Source organism: Cottoperca gobio, chromosome 14 (assembly GCF_900634415.1).
Source record: "Cottoperca gobio chromosome 14, fCotGob3.1, whole genome shotgun sequence".
In the NCBI taxonomy this organism is placed as follows: domain Eukaryota; kingdom Metazoa; phylum Chordata; class Actinopteri; order Perciformes; family Bovichtidae; genus Cottoperca; species Cottoperca gobio.
In genome coordinates, this window is record NC_041368.1 from 8187642 (window position 1) to 8201958 (window position 14317).

A 14317-nucleotide genomic window follows, 5' to 3' on the forward strand; every position below is an offset into this window, starting at 1 on the left:
CATATTTTATAAACTGAAGTAGCCTTTAAATCTTGAGCTAACAAATGATGCTGTCAGATAAATATAGTGGAGTACAAAATGCATCTTCCCTCTGAATTATTATCTAAAATATACTATACTAATGCTAATACTCTATTATGAAGTCATTTTATTCTCTGCATAATAATTTTGTGTTCTCTATAACATTGTGAAGTTTTAACATTATTTAGGTGGGGAAATAAGCCCATGCCTCATCCTGCAATGTAAATCATTTGTTATCTTTGTGAAGTTTGTGTATTTTTAAACTGTGAAAATGAACTTCAACCAAAGTGAAGTAGAAGTATAAAGTTGCATAAAATAGAAATAGTAAAGTAGCCCTACAACTACCTCAATTTTGTAAGTAGAATACCCGAGTAAGCCTACATCAACTTATTTACATGCCACCACTGTAATACAACTTTCTGGTACACAAGGTGGCGACATATATTTCACACGACGGTTATTCAACACAGTGAAGAAAGACCTTTAGTTGTCTGCGCATGCGCAGTCCGTACAGCTGCAGAAAACAACAGTTGTGAACGGTTTGCCCTATCATTTCAAGATGGCGGACCTCCTGGGCTCAATCTTAAACTCGATGGAAAAGCCTCCAACAGTCGGCGACAAGGAGAGCCGACGAAAGGCTCGAGGTACACCATACTTTGCTTAAATAACCATTCGCTTTGCGTTCGTTTAAGACGGTCGCAATGGATATGAAGGGACTTAAATGTGTGTGAAAATAAGAAGGACTGAGCCTTCAACTAACGTTAAGCGTCGTTGGCCCGGGTTTAACACCGCCTCAACGTGCAGCCCCGCATGTCCCGCAGACCTGAGGTCAGAGTCTGTACTACTGATGTGGGAAAGGAAGCTTTATGAGGCAACGAAACACCGTGAAGCACTTGTTTCGAAACATTTGATACAGTGAAATTGTCTGCTGGTCAAATCATTGATGTGTATGAAGCGGGTTTTTTCTGGGACCATGTTCAAACAGTTCACGCTAGTCAGAATACAAGTGGCACTGCCTGCAACGAGAACCCGCCAAAAGCACGATGTAAACAACCAGCACTGTTATACCTGCTGCTGCTGCTTCCTGGATGTTGATGTAGAAAACAAGTTACCTCTGAGCGTCCATAAAGCTCTGTCTTTACGTACTATTATTTCCATTCATGATCACTTTAAGCGACCTTTTCTCTCAGCCAATTAATGCACAGGTTTGACTTTTCAGAAACCATTACATTTGCCCAGGCTATGTAATGGTTTAAGTAGAAGTGAATACAAATGTGGACATAATTCATGTGTTCATGTATACATACTAGAGTTGGTAAACCCCTCATGTATTTAAAAGGTACCGAAAGTTTTCTTTGGGGCGTACTTCTTCAGAGCCCAACTCAAAATTGTAACACTGTGGCAAAGTTGAGTGCAGTGTTGCTACAAATAAACAAACGTCATCCAATGTTCAGTTATTGTGAAGACGTAACCACAATACTGGTGATTAAAAAGTGACCAAATCCATTTCATTAACTTGCCGAGTATGTCTGCCAATAAAACATCTGAGGCTGTTTGCCTGTAGACGAATGAAACAAATATTATAATTTGAGTCACTCTGCACTTGCTCTGAATTATATGGACATTTACAGGAAGTCTGTCTTTTGGCTTTTACTAGTAAAAATAAATACAAATAGGAGCTGGCCGGTTGTACCTGTAAGACGACGCAATCTGTGTTTACAATGGAAACATTAAATGCTTGGCTACATCAGACACAAACAAACTACATGAAAACTTAACGTTTCTGTCCCTTTTTTAAAAAAAAGAGCAAACAGCAAGACTCAAGAAGATGGAGGAAGATGAGAAAAGAAAGAAAGTCGAGTTCAGGAAAAAGGTGAGAGCTTAAGTGTCACATCTAATACGCACTGAATATACACTCAGTGGCCACTTTATGAGGTACACCACCACATCTACATCTAATGCAATCCAATACAAGTGTTCTGACAAACAATTCTACTTTTACGGAGATTTATCCTTTTTGGAAATGTGTCAATTGAATTATATGTTTATTACTGAGGTCAGAGTTAACAATATTAGAAACATCCTCAATATAATGAAGTCCAGTATAGTGCTGTCCTGGACTAAAGAAATTCTTAGTCGACTAACACTTATACAATTTTGTCGACTAATGGATTACTTGATTTAATCGACAGATCTGTAAAACTGAGTTTCTCCACAATGAATCGTGCAAAAGCACAACATCACATCTTGTGTTAACCAAAGATGTGCACATAGGTTTCCTGGAAATAAGTAATTTAACATGAAAAAAGCATTAAAAAAATGACCTAAGAAGTGTTAGTTGTCTAAACCCAAAACAACCAATCAGTCAAACAAGAGGGGGGTAACCCTAGTCCAGTACAAATATGACATTAATGATCAAGCGAATCATTTAATAAACACCTCTGACAATGTCAACAAACACATTCAACGGCATCATACAATTAGAATTTGTGACAGAACGGTTGTGTTAGATTGTATAAATGTACCTGGTAAATTGTTCGCTGAGTGTAACTCTGGCGCAGAGCTCCCGTTCACCACTGTTGGTATTCATCACATGCAAAATCACACAGACTGTGTTTCCCTTCGTCTCTTGTGTTTAGATGGAGAAAGAAGTGTCGGATTTCATTCAAGACAGTTTACAACAGAAACGAAAATACAATCCCATGGGGAAGATTGAAAGGAGTATATTGTAAGTATTGATTACTTTAGTTAATTCCAATAATCCCAAGATGCAAGACGCATGTTTTGTCATATGTCATATGCTCTTTCAACGTTTGTATTTACATGGCATTCCTTCCTGTCTCATAGGCATGATGTTTCAGAAGTGGCTGGTCTGACTTCTTTCTCTTTCGGGGAGGACGAGGAGAGCCGTTATGTCATGCTTTTCAAGAAGGTACGACTACTTTGCTTTCACTCCAGTGTTGGATATTCAAATAATGTGGGGAGATGTGACTAATTTCCACCTTGTGCTGTGGCAGGAGTTTGCTCCATCTGATGAGGAGCTGGAAGCCTATCGTAAAGGAGAGGAGTGGGATCCCAAGCTGGCAGAGCAGCGGCGCAAACTAAAAGTAATGCTCATTGCTCTTTTTCATTGCGGCCCCTTTACAAATCCTGCTGTGACTGTACTTGATGTCTGCGAATCTCTTTCTGCTCTGAATCTATTTATATTCTGTTTGTCTCTTTGTGTCCTGTGACTGTCTGCTGCTGCCGCCACGACCCAGTTTCCCCGCAGGCTCAATCAAGTTTCATCTGCTTTAATTAACTTTGTAATGACTGTGAATAAGACATTTATATTCATAGAGCAGTTTAAACAAAGAGGACTATCACTGAAGGGAAAAGAAGATGCACCTATAAAAAGAGGAGAGGAAACTAATATGATTTAAGCCTTAATACATTAGTAATAGGACATAAAATGTGAGTGAAAGCAAGAGGTTCACATCCTGATACTAAAACACTGCTTATAGAAACATCATGTTCAGGTTCAGGTTCATCCTTGTGCTTTAGTTTTCTACTAGAAGGTGTGTGTATATATATATACATACATATACATATATACATTTTTATTGCCAAGGACCTCCTACAATTACTTCCACATTGCAGCTCGATGATATCTAACTATGCATAAGAGGTTGATTCATCCTTTAATTCCCCTGTCGCACTTTTTCTTTCCTCGTCACTGCAGGAACAGGCTGCATTGGAAGAAACAGCGTCCAGTCAGACAAAGAAAACGGAAACATGTCCCAATTCCAACTACAGAGACAAGTACAGTCACCTGATTGGCACCTCGGCTGCTAAAGATGCAGCACATACACTAGAGGCCAACATGACTTATGGCTGTGGTGAGTAAATGTTGTTGCACTGATCGCTGCATTGCTCTGCCCCCCCTCCCTCTTTATTTACTCAATATGTTGCTATTTTTCTCTCCTAGTGCCGACGGCCAACAAGAGGGACACTCGCTCCATAGAGGAAGCCTTGAATGAAATCAGAGCAAAGAAGCGGCAAAAGCAAGAGGACGACTCGGGGGCACACGGCAGCAGTTCTTGAGTGTCCACCATCTTTCTGTCTACCGTTGTGTGTGTGTGGGTGTGTGGGTGTCTGGGCGCATTAGTATGTCTGTGTGCACGTTCTGATTCATCCTATATTGCAATATCTTGTACTTCAGACATTTAAAAGTATAACTTATATTACAGGCGGGGATGTCACTCTCTGACTTGGAGCTTGTTTAGTGGAGGCTGCTCAGGTGAGTCTGAGCCAGGAGATTACTACACGTGGTTAACATTAGCTCGGGACTTTCTGTCAGTTATCAAGCTTCTCACAACATCGGATCATATACAGTTTGAGAAAACTGGTTTTGATTTAAAAATGTGTCTGGGTGTTCGGCTACTTAAAACACCTTCGATATCTTCATACTGTCATTTTGAAAGGACGTTTTTAGCTGTGGTTGACATGTTTGATGCAGATCTGCATTTACAGTCCTAAGTGACATTTTTAACATTAAAGTATCGACAGATTTGAGCTGTGGCCCGGCCAGACTACGTGTTGAAAGCAAAGCATGGCTGAAAAGTCAGTGCTCCAAATATCCAGTGCAGCTTTTAAAAGGGAAACAAGAATGCCGTCTATTGACCTGCTTTTGGATTTAAAAGAAAGTTCTTGCTCTCAACCTGTTTCAGATCTTTGTAAAGTTGGAAGCATGCCATTTCCCCCGTCTCAAGGGGAATCTCATTTTTAGAAAATACTGTTATGTGGGGTTTTAGGATTTTTTTGATTTAAGTTAAACATTTTCTTTGTTTTGATACATCTGCACTGACTGTGAATTACGCTGTTACTCCAATCTAAATGTTTTACTATTAAGCCAGGTGATACAATGCTTACAATAGGCGCCGAAGCAGGAAGCAGGAAGCAGGAAGCAGGAGTACTAGACTGATTGTAGGAATATTGGTCATGTCTCTTTTTGATTGTTATATCTTCAAGTATGTTTCTTGGCATCTTTACGTCTATTTTAACATGGTTGCACTGTTTTATCCCCTCGTGTGTTAATAAATGGAGAAGAGAATTCAACCTTTGTCTGTTTGTTGTTCTCATTTCTGCGAAGCATAATCTAATAAATAAATATATATATATATATATAATTTAATCCAATAAAACAACACAAAATACAGGCTGAAAAATGACCACATAGTTGAATCATCATTATTCGTACTTTCACTATCACTGGACGTAATAGAAGATAGTACCTTGACTTTATCGTGGGTGCATTCACTCATCATCCACAGTGCTTAGCCTCCCTAATGTTCAGTATACCAACCACACAAGCATTTACATATCTGACAGTGAACCGTCTCTCACGAGGAGACAAATAGACAAAATATTATGTTATGGTGGGTAATGTGCCATTATCGGCTTTATTAAGCAGGGGTGCAATGTAACTAAGTACATTTAGTTTTAGTGGTACTTTAATTGAATCCTTCCATTTTAAGCTACTTATACTTCATTTCAGAAGGAAATATTTTACTTCCCTACATTTATCTGACAGATGTAGTTACTAGCTCATAAAAGTAGATATATTGTTAGATATTAAAGCAGCATAATGTCTAGTTAAAAGGATATCAGCCAATAGTCATGTAAGGTGCCCTTCTCTCAGAGAGAGTACTTTTACTTCTGATATTTGAAGAACATTTAACTGCATAACACTTTTGTAATTCTACTTAACTAAATTATAAATGCAGGATTTACTTAATCCATTTGTATAGTGTGGAATCGCTACATGTACTCAAAGTAAAAGATCTTAACACATCCTCCACATGTGTCATGTTATGACTCTGCTGTCATCCCTGTTGCTGAGCTGGCGCTACATGTTGTCTCCTGAAGGAGGCGCCAGAGATTAACCAAGAAATAAAGTTAGATTTGTTTTTTGTATCCTTGTCTCACACTGTCCGGCAGTGTCTGTCCTGCAGAACAAACTTATTGCGCGCTGAAGGCTCAGTCACGCACATGTGAAAAATGAAGTCCTCGTTTTTCTTCTTTTTCATCCTCTGGTTTGCAGATGCAGAGTTAAAACCCCGGACAGGTAAGACCCTTACATACCCTGCTGATGCTTATTCTGTCCAGATCAAACGTGTGAGGGGCTCAAAATGGGGAAAAGTATGAAAATGTGACTCAGATAAGGAAAGTTTAGTCGGATTTAGCCACAACTGAACTGATATTTTAAGTCTAACATCCTTTAATTGCTCTAAATATAACTAACCGTGTTTTTTTGTGGTAAAGCTTATGTATATAATGATGTCACAGAAGCCACCCAAAGTGAAACATGTATTAATGGGCTGAAGTGGGATCAGTGGCATGTTTTCCTCTGGCTTGCATTACTTTGACTGATTTTCGGTTTGACTGAAAGTTTTTGACAAATGTTTTATTAGTTCATATTGAATTGCTTTTGTTTTTACGTTCATATCTGCCGCATGGAGCTCATCCTCCTCATTGTTGGCACCCAGGTTCCCGGGTGGTATGTACTTTCAAAGACAAGACATACAGCCCAGGAGACAGCTGGCATCCCTATCTGGAGCCCTTTGGATTCATGTTCTGCATGCGTTGTGTCTGCACAGAGGTACCTCTGAACAGTTATTTATCATTTGTAATCACAAATCTAAAGGTATATTGCACTAAAACTGTCCGCAGAACTCTCTGGTGTGGATTTAAAGGGGCTTGTAAACTATAATATTGCTCGCTCTCTCTCTCTTAGACCGGCCATGTGAAATGTAACACAATCAAGTGTCCTGCTCTGCCATGTGAAAACCCAGTAGCTGAGCCTCAGCAGTGTTGTCCAAGATGCACAGGTAGAGTGTCCTCTTATAACACCGTATCAGCTCAGAGGTTTACAGTTTTACGGGTGACTTTCAAGCCTCTTGTCCTGTGTGATGTGCCCTCCTCAGATGCGCCCAGGATCCCCGCAGGGTTGAGAGCTTCAGTGAAATCCTGCAGGTATAATGGAAGTACTTATCAGCCAGGGGAGACCTTCACAAAGCTCGACCTCTTCCCATCCAAGCAAAGCAACCAGTGTGTTGTGTGCACGTGCTCTGTAAGTTGCATCTAATTTACTTCCTTTTTATGATCTATCTATTCATTTAAATGCATGCAGTATGCAAGACATTTAAGGTCTGTCATCTTTTTATGTAGCAACATTTTATCTGTGAATTTGTGTTCATACAGCAAAGTTACCATGTGCTTTATGGACTATAAAAAACGAAGAATTAAAAAAGAATTATAGCAGAATTTTCAGATGTATGTTAATCTTAAAAAATCCTCAATCACTGCCAAGGCTAACTATGTTTGCAATAAAATGTTTCCCCACTGAATATTTAATATTTAACATTTAGTTTATCTCAATCCTCCTTTGATTGAGAATTATTATTGTCCTCTTAAACAACACATTCGATCTCTACCACCACAGCTAAACATCTGCTTTAATTACTATGTGCATTAAATGATATTAAAATGCCTCATCTGTCATTTATTGAATTGAATATTATTGCATTGTTAAATTCCATGTAACTTATAGCTGGTGAAAGCATCTTGCTTTGCTCCGTGTGTTGACTTAGCTTGGTTGTGATCGGCACAAGAGAATAGATGGAAGTTTTTTTATTTAGAAAACCAAAGGCAGATATCGGAGAGGAGAGCAGAAGTGAAGCCAAAATTGACATCACCCTGGAGTTGTCTTTTAAGAGGCTGCATGATGTGAGGAGTTAATTTTTTTACGAGTTGTTAAGTGGTGTTTGTTAACAGATGTTTCCAAGGAGACAACACATACCAATACACTTAACAAAAAGATTTCTCTCAAATTACGTTTATCCTAATATATTTCTTCCAAGAATCGCTTCTGTCAATATCACCTTGTTCTATTCGCTCTGCAGTTGCTTTCTTTAAGTCACATCCTCACAGCTTTACTTCTGACTGTCATATAGGTTTCCTGTATATGACAGAAGACAGTGGGATTATGATTTACTGCAGATTTACACCTTGCATGTGTGGCAAAATAATATATTCATTGGTTTGGATAGAAGCATAATACATGTAATGTCTCATTACGTGTTTCCTGGTTTTTTTCAAGAACATTAGATGTCCCACGACACTGTGATTATATTAAGTAAAAAGGTCTAGAGAGACAGAAACCTTTTAGTACGTAAGCCTTGGCCTCTGGAGCTCATACATAGAAATAAAAAAAGTAAGAAATGTTCCCTCCCTTTCTTTCTCAGAATGGAAACATCTTCTGTGGTCTGAAAACATGCCAACCAATCACCTGTTCGTCCCCAGTTTCAGTCCCAGATACCTGCTGTTTGGTGTGTAAAGGTAGGTTTTTATTTATTTATTTAACATGCAGATTAGGCCTGAGCATATGGCAATGGAATGTGTTTTTGATATATATCATAAAATGCAAAGAAATCCACTTTAAAACAATCTGAATGATGTTCAATATAATGAATTGTTCAACTGTAATGCACTAAATCAGACAAAACATCACGGTACAATCAAATCATCAGGGCACAATTCCACTAAAAATGATTTTGTAATACAGTCATATTTTCCATGTAAATTGTCCACGCTTTTCTTTTTCTCCTTTGTCTTTAGATCACGGCACAAGTGGGTCCTCATCAGCTGAGGATGGAAGCCAGCAACTGAACAGAGGCGTTGTATGTTCTTGCAGATTTGTCATAAAATTAACATATCTTAAACATATGAAATGTGCCTATCTTTGAAGATATATTTAAATGTAGCGGAAGGCTGTAAATTGGTGTTGTCAGTTGAGCAGCTGCACTTTAATGAAGTGTCCTTGAACATAACACTGAGGTCACTACATGCTCACGCTGATCATTAACCTCTGTGCGCAAGGGGGCGATCACATTATTCAAATGATTTCTGAAACATCCATTTTGCTGTGATTATTAAAGACAAAGCCTTCAAATATTCCCTTAATATCCACGGACTACTTGACCTTGATAATAAGACTGAACTGCAATGTTGTTCTATTTGAACTGCTGAAAATGTATCTGAGATGCGGGGAGTAATTCAGAGATCTGGAGCCAGGCTATAAACTTTTATGATTAATGACTGAATGTGATGCTCTTTGAACTATCACTCAGGGGGAAAACGAGTAAAGCCAAGAACAAAGTAAATGAAAGATAACCGTCTTTTATTATATCTGTTTCAATAAAAGAGGCATTCATTCGACCAGTGCTCTGGAGAGCAGAGCAGGGTGCGGTTCGACCGTGCCACTCCACCCAGGGTCAGAACTGCTCCTCGAGGCCTGAGCCTCAGTAAACTGAACCTCAGAGGAGCTTCAGAGACCACCGTGAAGATTTTGTTGCAGAGGAAACACCAAAGAGGTGAGACTTGTCAAAACAGAACAATCCAGTATAGGTATTTGATTTTATAGACATGTTCCTCACATCTTTACGATCACTTCCATATGGAGCGCCATGCTCAGCTGTTTTCCATTTCTCTCAGCGTGTTTCTACAATGGCAAGACGTACTCTCATGGAGACATGTGGCACCCAGTTTTGGGAAAGGTCCTGGAATGCATCTTGTGCACTTGTACTGATGGCCTCCAGGACTGCAAACGCATCACGTGTCCCAGCCAGTACCCATGCCAACATCCTATGAAATCAGCGGGAAAGTGCTGCAAGACTTGTCCAGGTAGGCAAACATGGCTCAAAACATAATGAAGTGCTTACACTGATGTGATGTTGATTGGCTGTAAACACCATTCACACGACTTGTTTTTGTCCCTACAGAAAGTAAAGCTGAACGTAACCAGACCCAGTGTTATCTCGGATATAAAAATAACCTCTTGGTGTATAAAGTAGACTCATCTTTGAAAGTTGACCCTCCCAACACGGTTAGGATTATTGCTGTTGAAAGACAAAGCACTGCTGAGGTTGAAGTGCAAGTTTGGAAGACTGTTGAAGGTACTACTGGTTGCAACTATATTAAAGGAATAGTTTGACATTTTTGTTAGATGAGAGCATTGATACCGCTGGTCGTTAGGTAGACTATGAAGCTACAGCCAGCAGCCAGTCATTCTCGTACTGACATGAGAGCAGTATCAGGCTTCTCAACCAAAGCTGTAATTATGCTTCTCTAGCCTGCACATAAGTGCACATACACAAATATCAAATGGCCATGTTTGCATGTGTGTTTCTTTTCATACTTCTAGGGACTGGGTATAATGTACGTTTAATGAATGTGGACAGAAAACATAGAAGAAATTAGGAAATGAAAAAAATCTATTTCACCCAAGCGGCTACCTCTGGGTCTGAAAAGTGAAGCCAATGCGGAAGTGCCATAAACCTGCATTATTTCTAATTGCCAGCAGGGGGCGGTGCACTGGTTGCAAAAAGGAGTTTGATTGCATAGAAGTCTATGAGAAAATTACACTGCTTCTTACTTGATTTATTACCTCAGTAAACATTTTCCTTAAACACTTGTTCAGTGTTCGGTTTAACTTAGTTCCACCTTTTTGTGTCACTTCTGGTAAAAAAAAAACAAGTTGAAGACGACCACAACGCCAAACTCTAGGCTTTAAAACGGTAGTCCACAAACCAATGGGTGACGTTTCTGTGATGTCCACTTCTTATATACAGTCTATGATAAAACAAACAAACCACTTCATCCGGGAAACAAAGGTTAAGGAATTTAGGTTGATTTGTCTCCGCTGAAGCATAATTACAGTTTTAAAGAAACACACACGCAAACGTGTTCGAACGGCACCTGTAAACATTAAAAAAAATATCTAACTATTACTTTCAGATAAATACAAAGTATTGCTGCACAAATGTATGACTCTCATCTGATCTTTTATTTATACAGGTGTTTTACAATTAATGGAAATTGGTGACGTTCAAAGAAAAGATATTGTGGATCATCCAGAAAACTTCACTTTACTTACGACACTTGATGAAGGTTCGTTTCATGGTGCCTTTTGTTTACATTTTTTAGATTCTGTAAATACTTTTATTTGGTGAAATCCTCCTGATTTATTCTGGTTTTGGTGACAGATTAATTTGAATTTCAGATACGTGGAGAAAGTTTAAAGCCGAGGGAGAAAATCTGAATACAACTCCTCAGACCACAATTTGTGAAGACGGCATTCGGGAGATGGTGACTTTCCTAAATCCCAAGCAGGTAGAAGACCCGTGTTCACCCTGAAGGTTTTTCCTCCTTTAACACTCTTTATATCGATATTCCCAATAACTGCATGGTTATAATACAGTACCTACTTTATTCATACATGTTGCACTTGGATGTCCTGCATCATTCCTGTAATACAAGTGGCATTTCTCATTTATAATGTTTATTGATTGATACATTGTTGTCCATCAAGTTTTAATCATCACATATTTTATATGTAACATATTAGGTTACAAAACACAGACTATAGCAGTGTTTGATAACTGTCATAGTCATACACATTATGAGATTGAGTGGATTTACATCAGAGACAGTGAGCATCTATTGAACTCAAACAAACCCTTTGCTTTAACCATATGAAAATAATCCGTATTGTAGAATATGTTATGCAAGGGGCCACTTTCTGTTCTGAATGTAAAGGGTTTTTTAAGGATGTTATATGATCATCAACATATTTATTGTAAATACAAACTGAGGTTTTGTCGCTTATTTAAAGCGCATTGGTTCTTGTATGATTTCTCTGTATATACAGTTGACTGTCTGAATGTTTAGTAGCACGTGGTGTTGGGGTTCGTTCTGCCAGTGGATACACCGCTGCGTCACAACTGTGTATTTGTTAGTGAGAAAACAGCCTTTTCGAATTCGGACGGATGTCAACATATAGACTTTTTTTTAATGCAGCCACAGGATTCGGTTTGATATCATAGCCTAATGGCATTCTACAACTCCACACACCAGGAATATTTGTATTTTAAAGTGGTCATAGTTGATGTAGCTGAATGCTCTCTGTACATCTGCTCACATCCCATAAAGCTTTCTCATTGTTTTACACCAGTAAACATGTTTGTCTGATTGTTTTTTAGCTGTAACTGTCATGTTGAAATGTAATATAATAGTTTGAGTCATACACAGTGAGACACTGGGAATATGTACTTTAGACAAACTCATAGAGCTCAGAGTTGTCTTTGAAGGTGTCGCTTAAAAACGATTTGCTGATTCCTTTATGGTCTGCATGCCGGCCGCAGCAGAGAGGTCCGAACTCCGGAAGGTTGTATAAACTGTGTTCCTGCTGCAGATGAAATGTTACCAGAGGCATGAAAATCAGTAACAGAAGTTCAAACTTTCTTCACCACCCGCCCCCCAAACTCTCACACACACAATATCTTCCCAACATCAGCATCTGTCGTTATTAGTTAGTGCACCTGTGTAATCACTCTAGTTATTCCTCAAAGTCAAAGGTTTAATATGTGAGATTTTCCTGACGTGAAACGCCTCATCCTTACATCACTATGTTGAATCGCTCCACTTATTAGTTATAGTTATTCAGTAGGAAGGATAGGAGTCCAAAACAGTCTAAATATGTGGTGCAACACCTTATATTGCAAAAACACTTCTGTGTGCACTGGCAGAACAGCTCTCCTCCTGTTCTGTGCCATGAAGCAATATCCCTTTGAGCTGGAACGAAGTAACGACCTTCTGCTAAATCCAGTTATCACAGCATCAAATAAACAGAGTGAACACAGCGGAGAAATATCGGCAATATATTTATATAAACTAAGGGTAAGTTGTGATCGTTTGAAGGACGCAGACGATACGCCGAACATGCCAGACATACGGCCCTGTCTCACAGTTCCGTATGGCAGAATGCCGGCGTATATGAAAAGTAGCTCAAAATGTGTCAGAGTCCAAATACGTCCAACTTTTCCACAGCGGTGTTGTAGCTGACGTATACATAACGAATACATAATGAATTATTATACGTATGTCAAACATTGATAGTGTATCACTTACTTATTTAAAACGTATCAGAGAGTCTGGCCAACGGAGCTGGAAAAGTGCCATCTGGTTCACGTCATGCTGATGCTGGAGAACGGCTAACATGCTGAACGCTAGCTGTACTGTAGAAACATGTTCAATAAGTTACTCCGTCGTCAGGCATAATCTTAACATAGGGTAGGAATAGGTTATCCACTCGTTATCAATACATTGGCTGTGGGGTTCACCGTCAGCCGACGTAGCCTATATCTAACGTGCCTCTAACGTAGTGCACGTAGGTATTCACGTAGGTATTTACGTAGGTAAATATTCACGTACGTATTCCGTATTCACGTTTATTTAACATCACGTAACGTCTTCATATCTTATGAAGCACACGTCGGATACGTCCGGTAATTATGAACATGCTCAAAACATCAGCGTTCAACAACGCACCCCAGCGTAACACAGTGAGCTCTTAACGAATACTACTTATACCTTACCTTATATCAACGTACACCAGCGTGTTGCCCATATTTTGTATATGTTATGCATTTGTTGGGTATTCCTCTGATACATTTTGTATTAGTGATACTCTATCAATAGGTTAGACATGCGTATCTGTATATGTTCACTTTTCCGATCCGATGAAAAGTTGGACGTATTTGGACTCGTATGCGCCAACATACGCTTCTGTCATACGGATATGTGTGAGAGGGCCTTGACATACAGTCCATGGGGTCGCAACTTGCTTCTGCCAACAAATCAGCTATGCAGATTTCATGTCTACCAAGATTTAAATGTTTGAAAAGAATTGGAGAAATAACGCCATAATGTGTGCCATATTTCCTGGCCACCAGAGTGCCCTTTGTGAACTGAAAACTAGCTCACTCCAAAATGACAAAACAGTAACATATTGTCAACAGGTGAGATTGTTCTGGTAGATCTAAATGTAGGCCAAAACACAGAGTGAAGAAAGTAGATAATACTTCCAATCCAAACATCGAAATAACACGAGACAATGTCCTGGAAATAACGAGCTCCCTGAAAGCCATGTAAGCATGATCTGTGAACGCAGTGCTTCTCCTCAGCAGCACTGTGTGCAGTCTGTCTGCTTCAGAATAATATTGCTTCCCTTCATTGTGAACTCCCGACGTGCTCTCTCCGTCCCCTCCCCTTCCACAATGACTCATTGTGTTTCTTTCACACTTTGCGCCAGACAGTCTCTCACTAAAGGCATGAAACAATATTTTGAAACGGACACACTCCCCTTGTACGCCTTCATTACTCTCACAAAAAGGCTGTCATATTTCTGTGTAAGCTG

The 14317-nt window shown here is 39.3% G+C and overlaps 2 protein-coding genes across 2 annotated transcripts; both read left to right on the top strand.

Annotated features, from left to right (window-relative positions):
* Positions 1-511: 511 nt before the first annotated feature.
* spag7 (sperm associated antigen 7) lies at positions 512-5118 on the top strand. Its single transcript, XM_029448774.1, has 7 exons — positions 512-665; positions 1827-1894; positions 2661-2749; positions 2869-2953; positions 3039-3128; positions 3743-3899; positions 3989-5118. The coding sequence occupies exons 1-7, from the start codon at positions 581-583 to the stop codon at positions 4102-4104; spliced, it is 690 nt and encodes a 229-aa protein (XP_029304634.1). The 5' UTR covers positions 512-580; the 3' UTR covers positions 4105-5118.
* A 909-nt stretch (positions 5119-6027) lies between these two features.
* Positions 6028-12064, top strand: chrdl2 (chordin-like 2). The gene is made up of 11 exons (XM_029448381.1): positions 6028-6127; positions 6549-6661; positions 6797-6890; positions 6987-7132; positions 8307-8400; positions 8680-8741; positions 9266-9434; positions 9556-9744; positions 9843-10016; positions 10918-11010; positions 11123-12064. The coding sequence occupies exons 1-11, from the start codon at positions 6061-6063 to the stop codon at positions 11254-11256; spliced, it is 1335 nt and encodes a 444-aa protein (XP_029304241.1). The 5' UTR covers positions 6028-6060; the 3' UTR covers positions 11257-12064.
* The last annotated feature ends 2253 nt before the right edge of the window (positions 12065-14317 follow it).